Source organism: Mustela nivalis (assembly GCF_964662115.1).
Source record: "Mustela nivalis genome assembly, chromosome: 20".
NCBI classification, from domain to species: domain Eukaryota; kingdom Metazoa; phylum Chordata; class Mammalia; order Carnivora; family Mustelidae; genus Mustela; species Mustela nivalis.
The window spans coordinates 27326651-27352335 of NC_139039.1; the positions used below are offsets into that span (position 1 = coordinate 27326651).

Genomic DNA, 25685 nt, shown 5'->3' on the forward strand with positions numbered 1-25685 from the left:
CTCACCTTCTCTTTCTCTCAAATAAATAAAATCTTTTTTAAAAAGTAACAAAAATAGCTAAAAAATAGCTAAACCCATAACTTGGAAACTGAAGCATTTCTAAATAATCAATTACTCAAAAATCATGATCGAAATTAGAAAATGAATGGAATTGAAAATACATAGTAAAATATGGCAAACAGAGCTAAAATGAGATTTGGAGAGAAATTTAGAATCCTAAAAGCATGATTCACAAAAAAGAATGGCTAAAGACCAATATGTAACTAATTTGGGAAATAGATCTAATAAAATAAAGGGCGGGAAGTAATAAGCAAGATTTTAAATCAACAAGGCCAAAATGTGAAAACTAATACAATTCTTGCCAAGCTTGATCAAAATTAAATTAGCTAGACACAAATGTTTTCAGAAATTAAGTGCAGATGTAACTACAAATCATAAGATATTAAACATTTAAGAACATTAAGAACAATTTCTGCCAGTAACATTAAAAATTTTGGTAAAATAGACCAAGTACTAGATAAAAAGATACGAAACCAAGCACACCTAACAAGTTTCAGAAAACCTGGACCAGCCTCATCAAGACCCCGGGGCCACAGTCCCCCGGCTGTACACCAGACTGTCTCCAGGCCACGAAGAGTATGCGCGTCCTTCTAGGGAAACACGGCGATACTGGACGTCTTCAGGCACCCCACGTTCTGCTTGCCTAGCGTTCCCAGCTTCCATATTGTAGCAGCTTTCATGCCTTTCAGTGATGGCCTGTCTTTGCTGAGCTGAGGTTTTTGGTGGTGACTATGATAACAAGGACCATAATCGAGGCGCCTGGGTGGCTCAGTCTGTTAAGCATCTGCCTTTGCCTTGGGTCATGATCCCAGAGTCCTGGGATCGAGCTCCGCATCAGGCTCCCTGCTTGGCGAAGAGTCTGCTTCTCCCTCTGTCCCTCCCCCCTGCTTATTCTCTCCCTCTCTTGCTCTCAAATATATACAATCTTAAAAAAAAGAAAAAGCAAAAAAAATTCATAGGGCTTTAAGAAAACAAAAAACCAAGGGCCATAACCGTCAATGTGGAATAAGAGAGAACTGGGGTGGCAGCGTCCACTAACTCCAAGGTTTGAGAGATTATGCAATGCTCAAAAGGACACACACCCCACTAATAAGTATTTTTATGTAAGAATGAGTTCAAGGACGCAAACCTTACTTACAAACCTTCAGTGATGAGGAAGTCATGGGGATGTGATGGTGACACAGAGTTCATAGCATGGGACCGCCTCTGGATTCCTTGAATCTTACAACGTATTCGTCAGCCCGACCTCGGGTCAGACTGCTGTTTCCTGTGAGTGTGGTTTGATCATCCAATGTCATATTCATTAGAGATCCGGTAAATTCAGATGAAAACCACAGTGTCCTCTTATACAACCAGATCAGCCAAACAGAGATTTTTAAAATATACCTTGGTGAGATTATGGAACAGCAGAAAATATCTGAAAACACTGCTGGCGGGAGAATTAGCTGGCCATTTGGGAAAATTACGTACGTAGTCATGTGAAATCTGGGCATACTCTATCGCACATCAATTCTGCCTTCAGGCACGGACTTTGAGAAACTCTGGCACATGGGCCACAGGCAGGATGTACCTGAGCACCTGCAGCGGCGTCACTCAAGCCAGTGAGCCAGATGTCCAGAGGAGGGAAACAGACGTGCACGGTCGTATTTCCATAACGGCACACCGCACCACAGTGGAAAAATAAGCAGCGGCCGCATGTTGCTGTATGGACGAACGCCACGAACTCAGTGTTGACCAAAAAGCAATTCTGAGGACGCAGTTTACACAAGATTCAGAAACACGGAAAACAAAACAATCTATTGCTTGGAAATATAAGTATGTATGGGGGGAAAAAACATTTAAAGAAAGCAAGGGCAAGATGAACACAAAACCCAGGACAAGAGTTATTATTATCTCAGGTGGTCGGAGGAAAGGAGGAAACTGTGGTTGGTCCCACAGAGCACTTCTGAGGTTTGGTCAAGTTCCATTTCTCACGGTGGGTGGCAGACAGGACACGTGATCATTTCAGCGTGCCTTTGAGGCGTACCCACACCTGAGAACACATGCTTTTATATGTACGGGGATTTCACAGTTAAGAAAAAGAAGAGATTATGGATACATAATAGAAGCAGGTAATTTTCCAGAAAGAAATATGTAAAAACCTGAGAATCTCAAAAAGTTAAAGGATGATCATCTTGGGCACCTGGGTGGCTCAGTGGGTTAAAGCCTCTGCCTTCGGCTCAGGTCATGATCCCAGGACCCTGGGATCGAGCCCCACATCGGGCTCTCTGCTCTGCAGGGAGCCTGCTTCCTCCCCTCTCTCTCTTTCTCTCTCTCTCTGCCTGTCTCTCTGCCTACTTGTAATTTCTCTCTCTCTGTCAAATAAATAAAATCTTTAAAAAAAAAAAAAGAATGATCATCTTATGATAATGAATTCCTGGTAAAATACATAGAGTAAAAGACAAGAAAGATACACGAAAACCATAACCACGGTTACCACTGGTTCTGCGCCTACGGGGGAGCTTTTCCTTTGTGTCATTCTAAGTGATGGCTTTTGTGTATTGAACACATAGTGTTTTTTTTTTTTTACACTAAGCTAATCTGCATACAGACGTGTGGCACTGAAAGATGCCTCCCACAATGTTTCCAGCTTCTAGCAAAAGCTTTATGATCTTTCCTCACATCTGGCACACGTGCTGTATACACTTGATATACAGAAGTCTCAGCTTTGATATTAAATACAAAACAGCAAAGTTTCCCATATCATAACTGATACCTACTGGGTTTCTGTCTTATTCCTTTTCTCACCATATCCTTGAATTATCTAAAATTCCATTTCATCCTTCACTTCCTCTCCTTTTGCCAGGGGGATTTTAAAGAAAACTCCTAACATAGGGCCTGGTGTATACAGCAAGCATTCGATAAATATTGGTTCCCTTCAATATGATTCTCTGTTTTTCTTGTTCATAAGATTTATTCATTTATTTGGGAGAGGCACGGAGAGCACAGAGAGAGCAGCAGACTCCCCGCTGAGAGCCTGACTCAAGCAGCTCCATTCCAGGACCCTGGGATCATGACCTGAGCCGAAGGCAGACGCTTAACTGGGCCGTCCAGTACCATTCTTTGTCTTGACCAAGTTAATGTTAACTCCAACTCTTAACACTGAATAATTTCCTCTTCACCCAAATTTGTTCAATTTCAATTTACACACCATAAAATGTCAAGGACGAGAGAGAGACACTTCCTCGTCCCTTCGCTCACCTGTCTATTGCCTCTAATTTCTTCCTAGCCCTGCTCAGGCCTGTCTTTCTCTTCTCAAGATTATACTACCTAAGGAATTATACTACCAAATAAAGTACAAATAAAGATGACATGTGCTATGAAGCAAGGTGATAATTAACATAGCCAAATTCAATATTATAAAACAGAACCCAAATACAATATTTGATACAACTAAATTTGTTGTAGAAACCAAAGTCATTTTTATGTTCAACCGTACAAATTATAAACATTTAAAATAATATTGGTTAAATACATAGAATTCGTTAGTAAACAACATCACTTACATGATATTATTGCTCTTGTGGGCCCTCCCGATGTTTCTGCACCAGCGATATTTACAAATATCATAAACCAGTAATTCCTCTGGGAAAAAGTAGCTCCAGTGTCGAATTCCTAAAATACAAATAATGTTTCTAAAGGTATTAAAGCTCTGTCATATTACAGTGAATACAGAATAAGATTATCTTTACCTCCTTTAATGCCATTTTTATTCACCAAAGAAAGAACAAACTGGTCAATTTCAGGGTAGGGTGAACAATGAAAACCTTCAATGTTTCCTGCTGCAACAGAGAGAAAAATTAATTGTAGTTAGAGCGGCTAAGAGTCGAAGAGTTAAATGTTAAAAGTTGTTCTTTAGGACAATGATAGGTTATGGAGCCCCTGCAACTTTTTTGTTTCTATGATTTCAGGTAGTCATGGGTTCTTGCTCGCCCTACAAGCAAGCAGGGGAAAGTCAAACCTGGCAGTTAAGTCAAATGTTAACTACTCCTAAGAAGCACCTGTAATCATTTCAACTGCTTTCTTCATTTTGAGAAAGAGAAAAGCAACCCCTTGTACTCCTGAGCCAGCCTACTGCTATCAGCGCAGCCTTCATGTTGCGACACACTAGGCTGGTCCCCGACAGCTCAGCAACGGTGCTTTCCTGCTAATAAGGAATTATCTCACAGAATTTCAACATCAGATAAGGCCGCTCTGTGGCCAAGATGATTCATGAAAAAAATAAGACTACTCACTCCAAAACTGTGTCCGAACACAGACAAAACATGAACATTTTCCAAACCGGAGAAATGACCAACACCTCCCACCTTACCTGATATAAGTAATTGCTTCTTCTTAACCAATTATAGCTTTACACCCACTGTAACCTGCCTTCCTTCTAGATAAAATTTATGAAGATAGTCAGTCATCCAATCGTGTCTTTGAAACAAATCCATGCCTCCTTAGACACTTCTCAAAAGCACCTAACTCAAGCCTGCATCCTGTAATAAATCTTTTCTAATGCCCTTTTCCTGAGATGCCCCACAGGTCCTCAAGGTAGAGCTCTCCACACGGAAGCCAGGATCAAACTCCACTTGTTAGCAATAGGTGTGTTCTCCTATGATCCTCAGCTGTACGATCAGTTCTATTTTGTATCTAAGAATCTACTGGAATAATTTATGATAACTTATTTGAAATGTCATTTAACTTTTAAACACAGAAGTATCTACTTTTCTTAAAATAAAACCTGTATTTCACTTAGGTAATATACATAGTTGGAGAAACTATGGAAAATATACTGAAGTAGAAATGAGAGAAATAAAGTCCAAGGCAATGTCTAGAAATGACTGTTAAACAACCAGAAGAAAATAAACCTAAGAAAATGTTACCCACATTTTTTCCCAAATAATGCTGGAGTCTACTTTTTTCTCTTAATATCATAAATGGAAATTTTCCATTTTATATTAGCTTTACAAATTTAAATTAAATGGCTACAGAGGATGTTATAGTAGTGTCACCAACCCCATTTTGTACATTTAGATTGTTTCCAGTTTTTTGCTCTTGTAAATAATGATGGCCCAAAATATGTGTAAAAATGTTTACTAGAGAGTTAATGTATTGATAGAAAAAGCCCATTTTTCAGTATAAGAATGAAGAACATATGCATTTCATGAAAAAACTCTGTAGCCATTAAAAAAATGAGAGAAGGGACGCCTGGGTGGCTCAGTGGGTTGAGCAGCTGCCTTCGGCTCGGGTCATGATCCCGGCGGCCTGGGATCGAGTCCCACATCGGGCTCCTTGCTCCGCAGGGAGCCTGCTTCTCCCTCTGGCTCTGCCTTCTGCCTTCCACTCTGTCTGCCTGTGCTTGTGCTCGCTCTCACTCGCTCTCTCTCTGACAAATAAATAAATAAAATCTTTAAAAAAAAAAAAAAAAAAAAATGAGAGAATACAGGGAAAGCTCCTCTAGGCTCAGTGGAAACACACAGTGGCTGTCCATCGGTGATTGTGGACAGAGGGGAAGAGTACTGTTAGTTTTTCTTTCAATAGGGGTTTCTTTCTACAAACAAAACTACTTTATTTTCTTCTGGGCTCCCCCTCCCCAATCACCATAAAATGAAAATTAGTGAATAAACTTTAAGAAGTATCTTTTCTTGGGGTGCCTGGGTGGCTCAGTGGGTTAACCCTTTGCCTTTGGCTCAGGTCATGATCCCAGGGTCCTGGGATTGAGCCCCCAATCAGGCTCTCTGCTCAGCAGAGAACCTGCTTCCCCACCCCTCCTGCCTGCCTCTCTGCCTACTTGTGATCTCTGCCTGTCAAATAAATAAATAAAATCTTAAAAAAAAAAAAAGTATCTTTTTTTACGTTTTCCAATTTGAATACAAACTAAGTTGTTTTAAAGAATCAGTAGATAAGAATCTTGAAGATTTAAGACTTTTAAGGCAAAACAGACTTTGTATCCTTAAATTTTCATAGGAAATTGTGTTCTTAAAATTACCTTTAGTGCTGGTACTGTTAAAATATTCAACTCGCTTCTGTTCATTCTGAGATGTGTCACAGGTCAGAATGCGTAAAGTATCTGAGAATCTGAAGAAAATATTGAAAGAGATAATGTAAGGTGATCTCAGAATCAAAGAGAGATGGCTACAGAAAGAAAATTGAATTTCACATAGTTCCACGTTAAAATCCTTTATTCAACAGCTGATTCTTCTAGGACAATGAAGTCACACTTGCCTACAAAAACACCAATCCCAACACTAGTCTGGTGATCATTTAAAATACTTTTTTCAACTATAGTGTGAATCAGAGGACTCTAGGACTGCTGAAGCCACAGAATGAAGTATATAATTCTACTCTTTGAAAGTAGGGCGCCTTTAAAATTTTTGTTACAAGGATTTGAAAAAGTGTGAATAATGTGGGGAGGAGAAGGGAAGAAGGAAGGAGGGGAGAGAGCAAAGGAAAAAAAAATTAACCTAAAGACGCATTTATAACCCTAAAGAATTTAGCTTTCATTTTAGGAAGAAATGTACCCAGTATTTACTTGGAACCACAAAAGAAAATTAAGGAAACCCTTATTCAGTAGAAATCCACTTCTGTGGAATTAATGCTGAAACTACAAAGGAAATGGGGTTTAGTAACAGGGAGATGACTTCAGGCAATCTTACAGGCCTCGGTGCTTTTCCCACACAAGACAAAGTAAGAAGCCACTCTTGGGCCAGCAGCAGTGAGCAGCAGCTGTCATACAATTTTTCCAGTGTCTCTACAGTGCGTCCAGAATCGCGGAACTGCCATTGCTAACAACTCACATTTACTGAGAGACTACCATGTGCCGGGCATGGCTGTCCTTTTGTGTCCAGTTTTAACTCCCTCCATCTTCGCAACTCCCTAAGAGAGGGGGTCACATCATGTCCATTTTAAAGGTAAGGAAACTAAGACTTTGACGTTCCATCTGAAAAATGTTATGAAAGAACCCAAAGTCCAGAAATAATATGAAGAGAAACCGCCCGTCTTCCCACCCTCCCAAGTAACTGCTGGCGAGTGGCTATGCGGACACAACTTCCCCTCCAGCGAAGTATTTTAAGTATTTTATGAACATCCATTTTATGGGATTTCTCCTGAGAACTACACCTAGAGAAGGTAAAGGAAAAAGAAGTAGAGCAAGTCAACTGAGGAAGGCAATTTAGTTTGATTGTTAAGTGTGGTTTGGACTAACAAAAATTTGCCAACCCAGGTATAGAAATGGAGGCAAACATTTCTGTTGAAAGAGGTCTTTCACACACTTTTTAAAAATGACCAAAAGGTGGTACCTTCAGTGTTCGACAACAAAACTGACAATAAATTAGAGTTCATTAGTATAATGGAAAATTATATAAGCAATAAAAGTTTTAGTTATAACTAACTGTTGCAAGTCATTAACTTGGCAGATAGTCATGATATAACGTTCAGTGGATTAAACAATTGACATAACCACATAAATAATGATCTCAAGAAAATACTCTTTGAATGAAGGAGGTATGTAAATTTTTTACATATGAATGTATATCCATGGAAAGTAGATATTAACAGTAACTCTTTCCAAATGGAATTCAAGTAGTTTTCGTTTTCTTTCTTATAAAAAGAAAGCTAACCTAGAATTTAAGAATTCTTAAGTTAGAATGAATTTACACAATTCACATTTTGGTACTACACAATGTCATTCGCTGTTTAATAAACATTCATGAATGCACAACGGTGTGTTTTGGTACTATATACCTGACATTGCTGACCAAAGAAGACAGGAAATACTGATTTTCTTCAGAAATATTCTTGGACTGTTCAGGAAAAAATCTGTTGTCTTCAGCAATCTCCAAAGCCACTTGCTTCCCTATCTTCGATGACTTATACAGCCGGAAGTTTCTATTTCTTGTATAAACTCCTATTATTAAAAATTAATAAAACAATTATGAATGCATGTTTTCCATGATTTGTTTTTATGGTCAGCAAATATTAATTTTGAATAGCATTATTAGAGAAACAACCGGTTCTGGTTCAAGGTGGTGATATATGAAGAGCTTGAACTCTCCTCCACACGGGAACACACCAAAGCTACACTGGTATTTGGAACGATTTCCTCTGGAAAAAACCTACAACCCGGTAGATTGACTCCTTCACCCAGTGAGACAGAAACCACATGGAAACAGGTTGGAAAGGCCGAGACACAATCTCGCCATAAGCCCCACCCCCAGGGCAACACCCACAACTGGCAGGGAATTCAAAACCTAGAGCTTCTCCCTGAAAGTAAAGGATCATAACTCACATTAGGTACCCCGACTTTTAAGGCCTGCCCCTAAGAGATGAGCTCCAGAAACATCTGGCTTTGAAGACTGGGCTGTGGCTAACTGACGAAGGGCTCTCAAGGGCTCGCCTGCACACTCACTCACCCCAAGGCCTAGTGCGCAAGCAGCCCTTCCGAAAGTGCCCAGACTTTATGTGAAAGGGACTCATTTCCAAACTTGACAGCGCTGGACTGAGGGATACTCTCCAGGGATGGAGGTGGTGGGCACCATCAGCCTCTCCGCCTCTCTAAGCCGGTGGCTGCCATCTTTCTTCTTTTCCTTTTTTCTCCCTCTTTTCCTTCCCCCTCCCTTTTCTCAGTGGGGGCCATCTTTGCCTGCCCCCTCAGCCTCACTCCAGCCAGAGGAGCGAGGCTGGCTTTGGCTCCCCCTCTGCTGTGTTCCAGAGCACCAGAAGCTCCTGGAGGAAAGTGTCTATTCCCATCTGGTGCCCGGGTTTTTACACGTGGGAACCCATTTTTCAGACGATCCCTTGATCGCCTGGCTCTGAAGTTCAAGGAGGCTTGGTTCCTGGGTCCCCAGGACTGTACAGCTGGAAGGACAGTGCTCGGGAGACCACCACTCCCAGGGCACCGCACAGAGACACGCGGAAACACACCCAGCTTCTGAGCAAGAGGCCTATTTGCTTGATCCACAGCCCCAGCCCAAAGGGCAAGCTTCGGGTCTGGCATACTTATAGGAGCATCCAGAAGGGCCGTCAGGGCATGGAGCTCAGTGGACAAAATTTTCGCACCATTCAGCTCACTGGGATCTTCCAGAACAGGGCTTAGGCCCTTTGTCTGGTGCCCTGATTTTTGCAGTTGCTGCCAGGGGACTCCTCTCCATCACCTGGCTTTGGTGGCCTGTTGGACTGACGCTCACAGGTCCTGCAGAACTAAGACCGACAGAGAAGGAGTTCTTCAACAGCCACCATCCCTAGGGCTCAGCAAGAGGCAACAGGCCCAGGGGCGCATTCTCTCTAAGAAGCCTATTAGCTATCACAATTGGCGCGGCGGATGGGGCTGGTTTCTAATGACATTAACACCCCGGTAGGGTCTGCCGGGAAACCTTTCCTGAGACCTTGGAGGGCAGGCAGTATTTCTGTCCTCTCTCCTGCTGTGCTTCACAGCACCAGCATCTCTGGGAACTTGAGGGGAACTTGTATAAAGCATCTCGTCCCTCAGTTTTGACATCGGGTACCCTGCATTTTGGAGCTACCTCCTAGGGGATAGCCCTCAGTCACCTGACTCTGGGGGCTAGGGGGCTTCGGGTCCAGGGGCTCACGAGACTGCATCAGTCAGAGAGAGAGTTCTTAGATGGCTGCCACCCCCTGCGCACTGCACACAGAGAAGACTGGAACATTCTGGGAAAGAGGCCTAACTGCTTGTCCTAAAGCTTTGGCCTGGGGGGCAATCTTCAAGTCTGGCACACATCTAGAAGCTCCAGAGCTGCTCCCAGGGAGCACAGGCCAGGTGATGCTATCTTTGTGTTGTCCCACCTCACCACAGCTCACCAGGACCTCTCAGAAACGAGCTTGTTGCTCAGCAAGTCCTGAGTTTTGCAACTACCACCCACAGGATGCCTCCATGTTCCCCAGCTGGGCGGGTCAGCGGGACTCACATCTGCAGACCCATTTGACTGTACGTATTTCCATTCTCTTAAAGCTGCTACCTGAGGGTCTAGCTTCCAATCAGCCTGAACCCAGGTGCTGAATGAGATCCTGCCCTTTGGGACATTAACTGGGCCAGGCATATTCTGAAGTCCTGGGAACCATAAAAGCTAAAACAGGCTGCTTGGATAATTACAAAAGTTTGGGAAACAACCAAGAGCTAGGACAGGGTTGAAGGAGAAGTTTCATCTCCTACACAAGGCCAACCCTTCAAGACTGGGAGGAAATGCTCTTTCATCAGGCAAAGAGACTCAAGCAAAATGAAGAACAGAGGACTGCATTCCAAACAAATTAGATGAAACTCTTAAAGGACCTCAACGGAATGGAGAGAAGTAATTTATCTGAAAAAGAGTTCAAAGTAATGGTTCATAAAGATGCTCACCAAACTTGGGAGAGGGACGGATGAACACAGGGAGAACTTCAACAAGGAGACGGAAAACAGAAGGAAGGAGCAAACAGAAATCTCAGAGCTGAAAAAACAACAACTGATCTTGATACACTGTAAGGGTTCAACGGCAAACTAGATGAAGCCGGACCAATGAACCCAAAGACAGAACAGAGGAACTCCCCCAACAGAGCAGCGGAAAGAAAAAAGAAGGAAACAAAGTGAAGATAGCTTAAGGGCCTTCTGAGACAACGCTGGTAAGACTAACATTTACATTATATGAGTCCCAGAAGGAGAAAGGGCCAGAAAACTTATTTGAACAAATAACTGAAAACTTTAATAACCTGGGGAAGGAAAGACGCCCAGATCCAGAAGGACAGTGAATTCCAAATGAAATAATGCAGCAGACGGGCCCATGCCAAGACACATTATAATTAAAATGCCATCAGTTTAAAAAAAAGAGAGAGAGAGAGATCTTAAAGGCAGCAAGAAAAAAAACCAAAAAACAACTTGTTACATACAAGGAGACCCCATTGGACTATGAGCACACGTTTTCAGCAGAAATGCTGCAGGCCACAGAGAGTGGCAAGTATTCCAAGTACTGAAAGAAAAAGACTTCCAACCAAGAATACGCTATTTGGCAAAGTTATCATTCACAACTGAAGGGCAGATAAAGAGCTTTCCAGACAAGCAAGAGATAAAAAAGTTCATTACCACTCAACCAGTCTTACAAGAAATGTTAAACGGACATCTTTAAGCTGGAAAAAAAAACCAAAAGGGGGTGATTGCTAATTAGTAACAAGAAAACGTATAAAAGCGTAAATCTCATTGGTAAAGGAAACTATATATTAAAGGAGTATGTGAATCAAGTGTGAAGCTAGTGTAAAGATCTCAAAAAAGGAGTAAAGTAACTGCAACTATAGTAATGAGCTAAGGGACGCACAAGACAAAAAGATATAAAATGTAACCAGCAAAATGTAAAACGGGGAGGGGGGGAATGGAGTGTAAAAATGTACAGCTTCGAGTGCATTCACACTTAAGTTGTTATAAACCTAAAATAGACTACTATGAAAGTAAGTCGTTATACTTAAGCCTCATGGTAACCACAAAGCAAAAAGCCATAGTAGCTACAAGAGCGATAATGAGAAAGGAAGCATGCCACTAAAGAATTCATCAACCACAAAGGAAGAGAGCAAGAGAAGTAGATAGAAAAAAAAAGAATGAAAAACCAGCCAGAAAATAATGAACAAAAGGGCTACAAGTACATACTGATCAATAATTACTATAAATGGATTAAATTCACCAACCAAAAGACACAGAGAAGCTGAAAGGGTAAAAACAAAAGAAGACCCATCTATATGCTCCCAATAAGGTACCCATTTCAGACATAAGAACACACACAGACTGAAAGAGAAGGGACGGAAAAAAAAGTTCCACACAAATCAAAACCAAAAGAAAGCTGGGGTAGCTCTACTTTCATCAGACAAAATATTTCAACAAGACTGCAGTAAGGGACAAAGAAGGCATTACATAATGACAAAAGGGCCAGTCCAAAAAGAGGATATAGCACTTACAATATTTAGGCACCAACATAGGAGCTCCTAAATATATAAACCAAATATTAAAGGACCTAACAGGAAATAGAAATACGACAGTAGAGGACATCAGTACCCCCACTTACACCAATGGATCGATCATCCAGACAGAAGATTGATAATGAGGAAACATCAACCTTAAACCACACATTGAGCCAGAGGGAAATAACAGACATATACAGAACGTGTGTGTATGTATATGTGTGTGTGTGTGTGTGTGTGTATAAATTCAACATCCACGCATGATCAAAACTCTCAACAAAGTGAGCGCAGAGGAAACACAGCTCAAAATAAAGCTATGTGACACACACATAGCTAACATCATACTCGGTGGTGAAAGCTGAAAGCTTTTCCTCTAAGGTCAGGAACAAGACAAGAACACTGCTCTCATCACTTTTACCAACATGGTACTGGATGTCCTAGCCAAAGCAAGTAGGGAAGAAAAGAAACAAAAGGCATCCAAAATGGAAAGAAGAAGTGAAACTGTCACTATTTGCCGATGTTTATGTACAGAAATTTCTATGTAGAAAACCCCAAAGAGTCCATCAAAAAACTGTCAGAATAAATGAATTCAGTGAAGTTTGCAGGATACAAAATCAACAACACAGAAATCTGTTGCATTTTTCTACAGTAACAAGCCATTAGAAAAAGAAATTAAGAAACAACCCCATTTTTAAAAAGTCCCATTTACAAAGCACTGGAAAGAATAACATACTTATGAATAAACTTAACCAAGGAGGTAAAAGACCTATATATTCAGGAAACTACACAAAACACTGAGGAAAGCAACTGAAGATGACACAAACAAATGGAAAGACAGGCCAACCTCATGGGCTGGAAAAATATTGTTAAAACGTCCATAATACCCAGGGCAAGCTACGATGCAGTGCAATCCCCATCAAAACTCCAGTGGCATTTTTTTACAGAGCTGAACAAAGAATTCTAAAATTTATACGAACTACAAAAGATCCAGAATGGCTGAAGCTATCCCAACAAAGATGGACAAAGCTGGAGGCATCACGGGTCCTGATTTCAAACTACACCACAGTGCGACGGTAATCGAAACAGTACGGGACTGGCAATGAAAACAGACTCAGATCAACAGAACAGAACAGATGGCAAAGGAATAATTCAAGTCTATATGTTCAATTACTCCGCAACAAAGGAGCCAAGAATATACAATAGGGAAAGAACAGTCTCTTCCGGAGAGTGAGTCAGGAAAACTGGAAAGCCACATGCCAAAGAATAAAACTGCACCACTTTCTCACACCATATACAAAAATTAACTCAAAATGATTCAAAGACCCGAAACCATAAAACTCTTAGAAAACAGGCAATAAGCTCCTTGACCTGGATCTTGGAGATGGGTGTTTTAAATACACCAACAGCAGATGCAACGAAAGCAAAATAGACAAGCAGGACATCATCGAAGTCATTTTCTGCAGAGAAAAGAAACCATCAACAAAATGGAAAGGCTGCACGTTGACTGGGAGAAAACATTTGCAAATCATATATCTGATAAGATGTTAATAGCCAAGATATATAAAGAATTCATACAACTCAACAGGAAAAAAAATCAGATTTAAAAATTTGGCAGAGGATCTGAATAGACATTTCTCTGTAGAAGACATGCAGATGGCCAAGAGATGTTCGATATTCCTAATCATCAGGGAAATACAGATCAAAATCACAATGACATCTCACCTCACACCTGTCAGAGTGGATATATCAAAAAGACAAGAAATAACATCGCTGATGAGGATGTGGAGAAAAGGGAACCCTTGTGCACTGTTGGCAGGAAGGCAAATTGGTGCAGCCACTGGGGTAAACAGTATGGAGGTTCCTCAAAAAATTAGAAATAGAACTGCTGCATGACCTAGCAATTCTATTTCTGGGTATTTATCTGAATAAAATAAAAATACTAACTCAAAAAGACAGATGCATCACCATATTCACTGCGGCATTACTTACAATAGCCAAGATATGGAAACATATGGTCTTGTGGACAGATGAATGAATAAAGAAAATCAAACAAGAAAAAGTATTTATGTATCTCCACAAAATAGAATATCATTTAACCATTAAAAAAAAGAGCGAGAGAAATCCCGCCATTTGTGACAACATAGGTGGACCTTAAGGGCATTATGCTAAGTGAAATAAGACAGGGAAAGACAAATACCATATCACCTATACAAAGAATCTAAAAATTAAAGAAAAAAACAACCCACGCCAATAAATACAGGGAATAGACTGGTGGTTGCTTGAGGGGGGGAGGTGGGGGTGGGCCAATGGGTAAAGGGAGTCAAAAAACACAAACTTCAGTCATAACATAGATAAGTCATGGGGATGTAATGTACAGCATATTACATATAGTTAACAACACTGTATTGCATATTTGAAAGTTGCTAAAAGAGTATTATCTTAGAAATTGTCATCAGAAGAAAAATACTCTGTAACTAAGTACAGAGTTACTGTGCTGATCATTTTGCAATATATACAAATTCAGATCATTATGTTGACCACCTGAAATTAATGTAATGTGGCATGTCAATTATACCTCAATAAAAAAATGGTGGGAAAAAAACTCATGTTCACATAAACAAAAATAAAAATGAAAAAAATAATTATTTTCTATTAGCTGTAAACAAAAGAAAAGCAATACGTAACTTAAGATAAAGTTGAGTTGGTATGGAAGACGCCACACGCAGAAACAGAAAATGAGACAAGATTATGTGGGGGCACCCCTCCTGTTGTAAATAGGAAAGTTTGGCAAATCATTTAGGAAAAAAAGGTTGAGACTATTAAAGAGCTTCCAAAACAGTGAGTATTTTCGTGTCAAAAATCCCAAAAGGGAGGCATCAAAAAATCAAATATTGTTCTCTCCCCACTATGTGAGCATACAATGAGAAGACCGTGATCTGTAAACCAGGACAGGGATTTCACCAAAACCCACCCATGCTGGCACCCTAACCTTGCAATTCTATCCTCCACAGCTGTGAGAAAAAACAAAAACCAAAACCAAAAAAAAAAAAAAACCCTCAAAAACAAAGCTAACAAAAGATGTTTAAGTTCTCTGTTTAGAAAATTATAAAACATTGAGAGAAATTAGAGAACATCTATGTTAATGGAATGACAAAGCATGTTCACAAACTAGAACATTAAATATCATAAAAATGTCAATTCTTCCCAAGTTGATCTCTAGATTCAATGCAAACTAAATCAAAATTCTAGCTATGTGTGTGTGTGTGTAACCTGACAAGTTGATTCTAAAATTTAAATGGAAGTACAAGCGGTCAAGAACAGCCAAGAAATTTCAAAGATCAAAGTATCAAGACTTAAAAAAAACCTGTATTAAGACAGTAACGGTAATGGCACAAAAACAGATCAATACAACAATGGAATAAAACATAATCCAGAAAAAGATAAAACATATATAGACAACTGACTTATGACAAAGATGTCCTTATAGGAAAAGGACTGTTATTTCAATAGTGTTGAGACAAATGGATATATATATATATATATATGGGAAAAAAATGAATCTTAACTCCTCTTCAAAGAACAGGCAAAAATCCACTCCAAGTGGACTGTAGATCTAAATAGAAAAGGTAAAAATATAAGTCTGATAGATAGGAAAATATCTTCATAATTTGGGAATAATGAAAGATTTAATAAGATACAAGAAACACTAAGAAGGGGCGCCTGGGTGGCTCAGTGGTTAAGCCGCTGCCTTCGGCTCAGGTCATGATCTCAGGGTCCTGGGATCGAGTCCCGCATCGGGCTCTCTGCTCAGCAGGGAGCCTGCTTCTTCCTCTCTCTCTGCCTGCCTCTCTGCCTACTTGTCATTTCTCTCTGTCAAATAAATAAATAAAATCTTAAAAAAAAAAAAAACACTAAGAGGAAAATGGACAATCAGACTACTACTATTTAAAGTTACTTTCATTCACCAAAGACACCATTAAGAGAGTAAAAAGGCAAGCTACAAATACATAGGATTCCAAAGATAAAGTTCAGAAATAGGCAGACAGTGTTAGAGAATGGATTAGCGGTCACCTGTGGGGAGGAGGAAGAGGACTCACTAGAAGGCACAGGGAGGAGGTTCTGGGATCCTGGTAATTTCTATTTCTCATCTAGGGTGGCGTGGTGACAAGGGTATGTTCATTTTGTGATAATTCATTGACCTGCACACTCACATATTAGCCACGTTTCTGTTTGAATGTTGTACTTCAATAAAAAGTTTCCTCAAAAAATTTTCGGGGTGGCTGACTGGCTCAGTCAGTAGAACATGCGACTTTTGATCTCAGGGTTGTGAGTTTGTGCCTCATGCTGGGGATCGAGATAACTTTAAAAAAATAAAGTCTTAAAAAAAAAAGTCAGCATGTACTATTAAATCCCTGTCCTTTTCAAAAGACACCTTAAGGAATGTCCTTTTTGGTGTATAAATAATTCTGGGTATACTCTTGAAATCTTTCTTTCAAGCATATCATGGAAATTTCCTTGCTGGTGTGGTAAACTTTTTTTTTTTTAAGATTTTATTTATTTATTCGACAGAGGGAGAGAGATCACAGGAGGCAGAGCAGCAGGCAGAGAGAGGAGGGGAAGCAAGCTCCCCGCCGAGCAGAGAGCCTGATGCAGGGCTTGATCCCAGAAGCCTGAGATCATGACCTGAGCCAAAGGCAGAGGCTTAATCCACTGAGCCACCCAGGTGCCCCAGTAAACTAACTTTTAAGGCTAACCATCATGAATTTCGGGTCTTCAATACTGGGGTCGAATCAGAGCACAGAGATCAGCTATTTTGCTCCCCCTGAATCACTTCCCATCAGGCCTTCTGCCTAGTTTACTGCATACTCACACAACCTCGAGAGGCTATTCCCCTTAGAGAAAGAACAAAACTGGTCATTTGGAAGAATGCTCCTCTATTCGTAACCCATGCTGGTATACACCCAGACCACTGCACTCCGCGGATCTGACTGTATTTCCAAATTCTGGCACCTGGTTGTCAGGGCAGCTAGCTAGGAAGGTAGAGCGCAGCAGGAACGCTTCCCTACCCTTGGCCTGGCTGGCTGGAGTACCCTACCTGTAGGTTAAACCTAGCTTTCTCCAGCCTCTAGACTCTGACACCCTCTCAGCTGCTCCAACCCTCAGTGGCAAAATGTGCTCTTAACGGCTTTCAAACCACCAGCTAGAGCCACAGTATAAAAATGAAGTTTAGGGGCGCCTGCATGGCTCTGTCAGTTGGGCGTCCGACTCTTGACTGCAGCTTAGGTCTTGATCTCAAGACTCGTGAGTTCAAGCCCTGCACTGGGCCCAGCACTGGGCGTGAAGCCTACTTAAAAATTCTTAAAGAATGAGGTTTAGTTGACCAGAACGGAGCCAGTTGAATGAGGGGCCCCGAGTGGCCTATGTGTTACCCAACCAGGCTATATTCTGCTAGTGATTCCATGGTCGCTATATGGAGCAGTGGTGGCAGCAAGCATCCTCAGCAAAGTGACGGATGGGCACTGATGGGTCGCTCGCTCGGGGAGGTACACAAGGACAGTCCAGCAGAGAGCTGGCAATCTCACTTACCGAGGTCTACGAAAAGATGCTTTTCTCCTATGTTATTCTTCACAACTAAAAATGATAGGTCAGGACCTCTCAGCTTAGCTGAGCCCGGGCTCTCCCGTTCCTTTGACTTCCAGGCCCAGCTCTCTCCTCTGTCTGTATCTGAGGACATTTTGCTACAGGAAATTCCTTGTTTAATTGGCGTTTCAGGAAAACGGGAAAATTCATGGCCCGTGGTCTCTGAAGTACTATCGTCATCTTCCCTGCCAATTAAATGAAAAGCAGGCTGCAAAATTTTTCTCACAAAATTACCTAGAAAAAAAAATACTATGATTAACCTAATTCTTTTCTACAAACTGTAACTCAAAATCTAGGCACAAATCTACACATGACAATTTTATACAGCAAGGCTTCTTTTTTTGATTTCTGGTTTTAAAACTGAGTTGTTATTACAAACTGTAACATACTTCCGCTGTTACTTCCTTCCTCTTGGGTAATCTTTTACTTTTTCAATTCCCATTGACAGGGTCACTTGGTGTCACTTATAATAAATATCATAAAAGACGTGCCACCAGGGGCCCCTAGGTGGCTCACTCAGTTAAGTGTCCCAACTCCTAATCTCCGCTCAGGTCTTGGTCTCAGAGTTGAGAGTTCAAGCCCCACACTGGGCTCCACACTGGGCATGGAGCCTACTTAAAAAAAAAAAAGATTCCACCAAAACACTGCTAGAACTAAGACATGAATTCAGCAAAGTCATAGGATATAAAATCAATGTACAAAAATCTGTTGTATTTCTATACACCAATGAATAAGCAGCAGAAACAGAAATTAAGGAATCCACCCATTTACAATTCCATCAAAGACAGTAAGATACCTAGGAATAAACCTAACTAAAGAGGTAAAAATCTGCATTTTGAAATCTAGGGAATACTTATGAAGGAAATTAAAGAGGACACAAAGAAGTTGAAAAACATTCCATGTTCCTGGATTGGAAGGACAAACATCATTAAAATGTCTGTACTACCCAAAGCAATCTGCACATTTGATGCAATCCCTATCAAAATAACACTAGCATCTTTCACAGAGCTAGAACAAATAATCCTAAAATTTGCATGGAACCATATAAGACCCCGAATAGCCAAAGTGATCCTGAAAAAGAAAACTAAAGGTGGGGGCTTCATGATTCCAGACTTCCAGCTCTATTACAATGCTGAAATCATCAAGACAGTATGGTCCTGGCACAAAACAGACACGCAGATTAATGGAACAGAACGGAAAACTCAGAAATGGGCCCACAGCTATATGGTCCACTCATCTTTGACAAAGCAGGAAAGATTATCCAATGGAAAAAAGATGGTCTCCTCTACAAATCGTGCTGGGAAAACTGGACAACAACATGCAAAGGAATGAAACCGGACCACTTCCATATGCCATACACAAAAGTTAAGTTCATAAATGAAGGAAGGACCTAATTGTGAGGAAGGAAACCATCCTCGAGGAGAACACAGGCAGCGACCTCTGCCACCTCAGCTGCAGCACATTCTTACTAGACATGCTGCAGGAGGCAAGGAGACAAAAACGAAAATGTTTCTGCACAGTGAAGGAAGCAATCAGCAAAACTAAAGGCAACCTATGGAATGGGAGAAGATATCTGCAAAAGACCTATCTGATAAAGGGTTAGTATCCAAAGTCTATAAAGAATTTATCAAACTCAAATACCCATAAAACAAATAATCCAGGGGCACCTGGATGGCTCAGTTGGTGGAGTATCTAGTTCTTGGTTTTTTTTTTTTTAAAGATTTTTATTTATTTATTTGACAGAGAGGTTACAAGTAGGCAGAGAGGCAGGCAGAGAGAGAGTGGAGGAAGCAGGCTCCCTGCTGAGCAGAGAGCCCGATGCGGGACTCGATCCCAGGATCCTGAGATCATGACCTGAGCCGAAGGCAGCGGCTTAACCCACTGAGCCACCCAGGCGCCCATAGTTCTTGGTTTTGACTCAGGTCATGATCTCAGAGTTCTGCGACTGAGTCCCATGTTGGGCTCTGGGCTCATTGGGGAGTCTGCTTGAGGATTCTCTCCCTCTGCTCCTCCCCCTGATCTCTCTCTCTCATTCTCTCTCAAAACAATAAATAAGTCTTTAAAAAACAAAAAGAAGGGCGCCTGGGTGGCTCAGTGGGTTAAGCCGCTGCCTTCGGCTCAGGTCATGATCTCAGGGTCCTGGGATCGAGTCCCGCATCGGGCTCTCTGCTCAGCAGGGAGCCTGCTTCCCTCTCTCTCTCTCTCTGCCTGCCTCTCCATCTACTTGTGATTTCTGTCAAATAAATAAATAAAATCTTTAAAAAAACAAAAAACAAAAAACAAAAAGAAATAATCCACTTAAAACATGGGTAGCAGGGACACCTGGGTGGCTCAGTGGGTTAAAGCCTCTGCCTTCAGCTCAGGTCATGATCCCAGGGTTCTAGGATCCAGCCCCACATCGGGCTCTCTGCTCAGTAGGGAGACTGCTTCCTCCTCTCTCTGCCTGCCTCTCTGCCTACTTGTGATCTCTGTCTGTGAAATAAATAAATAAAATCTTTAAAAAAAAAAATGGGTAGCAGACATGAATAGACATTTTGGCAAAGAAGATATCCAGAGGGCTAAAAGATCTATGAAAAGATGCTCCACATGAGTCAGCATGAGGGAAATACAAGTCAAAACTACAGGGAGATACCACCTCACACCATTCGGAATGGCTAAAACTAATAAGGAAAGGAAAGATGCTGGTGAGGATGTGGAGAGAAGGGAACCCTCTTACACTGATGGTGGGAATGCAAACTGGTGTGGTCACTGGGGAAAATAGTATGGAGGTTTCTCAAGTTAAAAATAGAACTATCCTATTGACCCAGCAACTGTACTAGGAAGTTGGGTACAAAAATACAGATTCAAAGGGGCATGTGTACCCCAGTGTTTATAGCAGCATTATCAACAATAGGCAAACTATGGAAAGAGCCCACAACTATGGAAAGAGACAGTGTCCAATGTCTGATGAATGGATAAAGATGTGGCATGTACACACGCGCGCGTACACACACACACACACACACACACACACGTGCGCACGCAGGAATACTACTCAGCCAGTATAAAGAATGAAATCTTGCCATTTGCAATGACTTGGATAGAGCTAGAGTATATTGTGCTAGGTGAAATAAGTCAATCAGAGAAAGACAAATACCATATGATTTGACTCATATGTGGAATTTACGAAACAAAACAGATGAACATATGGGAAGGGATTAAAAAAGAGAGAGAGAGAGGGAGACTAGAAGGAAACCAAACCACAAGAGACTCTTAAAGATAGAGAGCAAACTATGAGTTGACGGAGGGAGGTGGGTGGGGGCTGGGCTAAACGGGTGGTGGGTGTTAAAGAGAAGGAGGGGACTAGATGTGACGACACTGGGTATTCTATATGAGTGATGAATCACTAATCTACCCCCTGAAACCAGTGGTACACTATATGGTAACCAACTAGAATTTAAATAAAAATTTAAAAACTGCCCAGTGACCTGACCTGCAAGATTCTCTAATTACTATTATTTTAAAATAAATGTTTTTATTCCAGTGTAGAAGTTATAAATAAGTAAATAGATCATCTTACAAAGGAAGGTTGGTTTGAGGAGACATGTCACTGTTACTACCATGAACCTGGGCCAAACATACTGTCACCAAGAGAGCATCACTTTGATTTTATTTTTATTTTTAAAGATTTTATTTATTTATTGGAGAGAGAGAGAGAACAGAGCAAGAGAGAGAAAGCACAAGCGGGGGTGGGGTCAAGGGAGAGGGAGAAGCAGACTCCTCCCTGAGCAGGGAGCCCAGCGCCTCAGGGCTTTATCCCAGCACCCTGGGATCATGATCTGAGTTGAAGGCAGACGCTTAACAACTGAGCCACCCCCCAGGGTGCCCCAAGAGCACCACTTTTATTAATACAAATTGAGTAGACGTGTCTTGACAATTAATGGGTTAAAGAATGAAAGGTGTATATGCATCAACAGTGCTGCCAAGATAACGCACATAAACACCACCATCATCTCCTTGAGTCAGGCTGTCAGATTTCTCAGAGCTGCCTCTCTCTCCTTTTCCTGCCAGAATATGTCCTGGGAACCCCGACATTCCCAGCCATCACTTCCACAACTACTGTTCCTCCTCCTTTTCCTTCTTATTGGCCATGAGATGGGCTGTGGCCCCATAAATGAAGCCCAGACTGAAAGCAATTAAATATGTGTACGGCATTTCAGCACTTACTCGAAGAGCTCTAACGACTAGCGGGCCTACCTTTACCAAGAAAAGATGGTACGACAATCCAGAACTTGTGGAACTCTCATGTACTATTTATACCACAAATTCAAGTGAGAATTTGGTTAAGTTGCTTCATATATGACAATACTGGAGAAATGCGGTGTGGTAAGAGAAACTTAATTTTAATTTCTAAAACTGCTATTGTCAGGGTTTGTCACTTTATTTACCAGTTTACACTTTTGTTTTTTTAAGATTTTATTTATTTATTTGACAGAGAGTGAGAGAGCACAAGCAGGGGGAGTAGCAGACGGAGAGGGAGAAGCAGGCTCCCCACTGAGCAGGGAGCCCCACATGGGACTCGAACGCAGGACCCTGAGATCATGACCTGAGCTGAAGGCAGACGCTTAACCAACTGAGCTATCCAGATGCCCACAGCTTAAACTTTTAAATCACAGGATATACATGCTTTAAATTCAAAATTATCTTTCTCTAAATTATTCTCTGCTCAATGAAACAAACCGAGTAGTTCATAAAACACTATACATCAAAATGAAAGCAGAAGCATTTGATCCTTGCAATGACATGCAGGCATGATTGTCTCTGGAATGAGGGAACTGAGGGTAAATTCTGAGTAAAAATAAATCATGATGTAGCACAGGACAATAAAGCAATACGAACATAAATGGGTAACATTAATGTTCCTGGAAATTACATGTATCTGACGGGAGCAGTGGGAGAAATGAATGCACAGGAAGGGGGCCCTCGCCAGGCAAGCCCTGGCCCTCTGATCTCTGGCAGGGAGCGAAGGTGGCCAGGACACAACAGTGACAGTATCAGCAGCATGAAGGCAGTCCCGCACAGGCTTCCAGGTCTTCCCCAGTCTTATGGCCCTTGCCCTCGCCCTCCTCATCAAGGCAGGGACAGGTGTTTTACTGCTGGGGATAACTCAAAAGAACGTATTCATCCCAGGAATTCCAGATCCTACGGCAGGCTGGCAAAAGTGTATTTCAGGCAGAGCAAACTTACAGACTTGGCCAACATTCTCTGATTGCTTATGCTTACTCTAATTCTACTTTCTGGCAGGCTGACACGGGGAGCTACAAATGTCACCAAGACATACGTGGGGGGACGGGAACTGAAGGGGAAATCTTAGCCTAATTTTATCATCGCTGCATCTCCCGTCTCGGCAGTCCGTAATTCTGGAGGAAAGAAATTTCGGCCCCCCTCTGCCTCCCCACCCCAGGTGAGCCTGAAACTTGTATCTCCATACTTCTGTGTAAGCTGTTCTGCCAGTAAAGCCTTTCTTACTTTGTTTCTCTAAAGAAACCGGATTTAAAGCCAGCTTGAATGTCTTCTGCTTTCAGAAGACATCTGCAGCAGAGACTGCTAATTACCTGACAAATCTCTATTCCCTGCCCTTCCTAGCAACCAGTCTCGATGTTCAGCCTTCCGCTGGGAGCTGCAGAGCAGACTCAAGGAGTGAACAGGATGAAAGACGTGTCTTGCTTAAGACTGTGGCATGGGGATCTCGGAGCTAGAGCCTTCTTGGCAGTCTTCCACTCCCCACATCCTTACCAAATGCCTGCTTGTGTTTCATTGCTGTGGCACTATTATTGATAAAGACATTATTACGCGCTAAGCTCTGGAAATAAAAAGTGAATAAGAAACTGTCCCTGCCCTAAAGAAACATTAAGTGGAACTTAAGTAAAGAATACAAAACAACAACGACAACAGAAAAACTACCTCGGAAGTGCTGAATGCTTGGATGCCAGAAGTCCTGGGCTAGCTACAACCCAGATGAACCACCACCCTGAGTCTTAGGGACGTGACAGAAATGGCTGTTCATCTGATGATACCCATACTGAGTCTTCACAGACCAGGTAACTGGGGTATGTCTTTTCAGAGAGCAGCACCCAAAAGTCCAAAGGCCCACGGACAATAGAAAATATGGCCCTGGTGAAAGAAGACCTATTTTGTACCAGGACTGGCCCTTGTGGCTCTCATTTATGACTACAAGAGGCCCTTCAGTAACAATCATCAGGAAATTCTGAAAAACTAAAGGTTTATTACTTATAACACCTGCAAATTACACCGCCTACCTGGGGCCACACAGCACGCTCTCAGGGAGGGAGCGCAAGCACAGGTGGGGGCCTGGGCTCACGTCTTACTGGTGAATTTAAAACATAAGAGCAGGAATTTAAACCAAGGAAGAGAAAACAAGATATGCCCAAAACGTGAGTTACTGAACTCAATCAAGATTTCTGAATCCGGGGTGCCTGGGTGGCTCAGTGGGTTAAAGCCTGTGCCTTCAACTCAGGTCATGGTCTCGGGGTCCTGGGATCAAGCCCCGCATCAGCTGAGCCTCTGCTCAGCGGGGATCCTGCTTCCTCCTCTGTCTCTGCCTGCCTCTCTGACTACTTGGGATCTGTGTCTATCAAATAAATACTAAAATCTTTAAAAATATAAATTAAAAAAAAAAAATTTCTGAATCTGAAGAGCCTCAGTGGGTGGGGTGTGGCAGCCCACGTTTACTGAGACAGCAGTCTTGGAATAGATGCCTCAGCAATCGAAGCTTAAGTCAGGCAGTCGCATTACAACCAAACAAAACACTGGCAGGGTTTACACTACGAGGGTCAGGTGGTGTGAGAGGAGGCTAGCGCACGGCGGGCCTCTGCGCACACTAAGACATCTGGACATTTTCCCGAAGGTGATGAGCAGTCCCGGAAGGCTGTGAGGCACATCGGCGGCACAATCAGATCTGTCCAGCCAGCTGACTGAATAAGGAGGCTGAGAGAAAACAGAGCTCAGAGAGGACACCAGCTTTTCCACTCGGGCAATTGGGCAGATGATGGATACTACTCACTGATTTACATATCACAGGAGAAAGGGCAAGGTTAGGGAGAAAATGAGGCATGTGGTCTAGGAATGCTGCGTTTGAAGTGTCTGTGTGGGAATGTTTAATAGGCAGTTGGCTGTATGGGTCCAGCACCACAGACAATCTGGGCTGAAGGTGAAGATTTATGGCTCTGATGACCATCTATGTGTTGACTTGAGAGCGGATGATAATCAAGGTTATGGGTAGAGGGAACAGAGGGACAAGAAGAGATTCTACAATTATCAATATCTAAGGGATGAAAGACGATAGGAATGTCCAATGATGCAACACAAAATAGGGAGAGAATAGGAGCCCCTCATACATAGCGAACTAGGTCACTGTGACCTAGCATTAATTTAATTTAGCAATTAGGTCCCTGACTTCTATGCTAGTCCTTTAGTGACTATGTTCATGCCTTTTCCCCTAGGTACCCGCGAAACTATCACACAACTGTAGTTCTGAAATGCATTACCTATCACCTGCACTTTGGTTAATCATCTGCCATTCAGAGCTAGAAATACTCGCTCTACTGCTGCTCCGATCAATAATCGGGATTGGGGCTTCTATTGAGACCTTGATTTTCAGTGTTTCCCATTCTGCCTACTTGTTCCCCCTCAGACGGACTCCATTTCCACACCGGGGCCTGCATCTCTCCATGTCCAGTACCAGACAAAGACTCTCGGACTTATATATGTGGACATTTTCCCGATCCTGAGGTTCAGTCTGGTGTAATAAACAATAAAAAAGCCTCTCCAGGTGTGGTTTGGAGCCCAAGCCCCAGTCCTCACAGCCTAAAAGCTAAGGCTAAGACAAGGCTGAAGCGAAGGACAGAAACACGGCTCTGATGCACCACAGATAAGATCTGAACTGGGCCTCTCGTGCATTACCCAGAAAACCTCTGCAATGTGTCCTGTTGGAGCAGAAACCCGTACCATGCAATGCGTGACCATCT

At 42.0% G+C, this 25685-nt stretch overlaps 1 protein-coding gene and 1 long non-coding RNA gene across 4 annotated transcripts in view; both read right to left on the reverse strand.

Annotated features, from left to right (window-relative positions):
* Positions 1-25685, reverse strand: part of LOC309855458 — a 265355-nt gene that overhangs the window by 50243 nt on the left and 189427 nt on the right. The gene's annotated exons all lie outside the window — the stretch shown is intronic.
* PRIMPOL (primase and DNA directed polymerase) overlaps positions 1-25685 on the reverse strand; it is a 52785-nt gene that overhangs the window by 4812 nt on the left and 22288 nt on the right. Inside the window, exons 9-13 of one of the 3 annotated variants that reach the window (XM_082715731.1) lie at positions 17605-17892; positions 7828-7990; positions 6074-6162; positions 3792-3878; positions 3606-3714 (exon numbers count right to left, since the gene is read on the reverse strand). In XM_082715731.1, coding sequence (XP_082571857.1) covers positions 3606-3714; positions 3792-3878; positions 6074-6162; positions 7828-7990; positions 17605-17892 — 736 coding nt within the window. Of the gene's footprint in view, positions 1-3605; positions 3715-3791; positions 3882-6073; positions 6163-7827; positions 7991-17604; positions 17893-25685 lie in introns of all 3 variants that reach the window. The other 2 variants (XM_082715730.1, XM_082715732.1) reach the window with 2 other exon arrangements.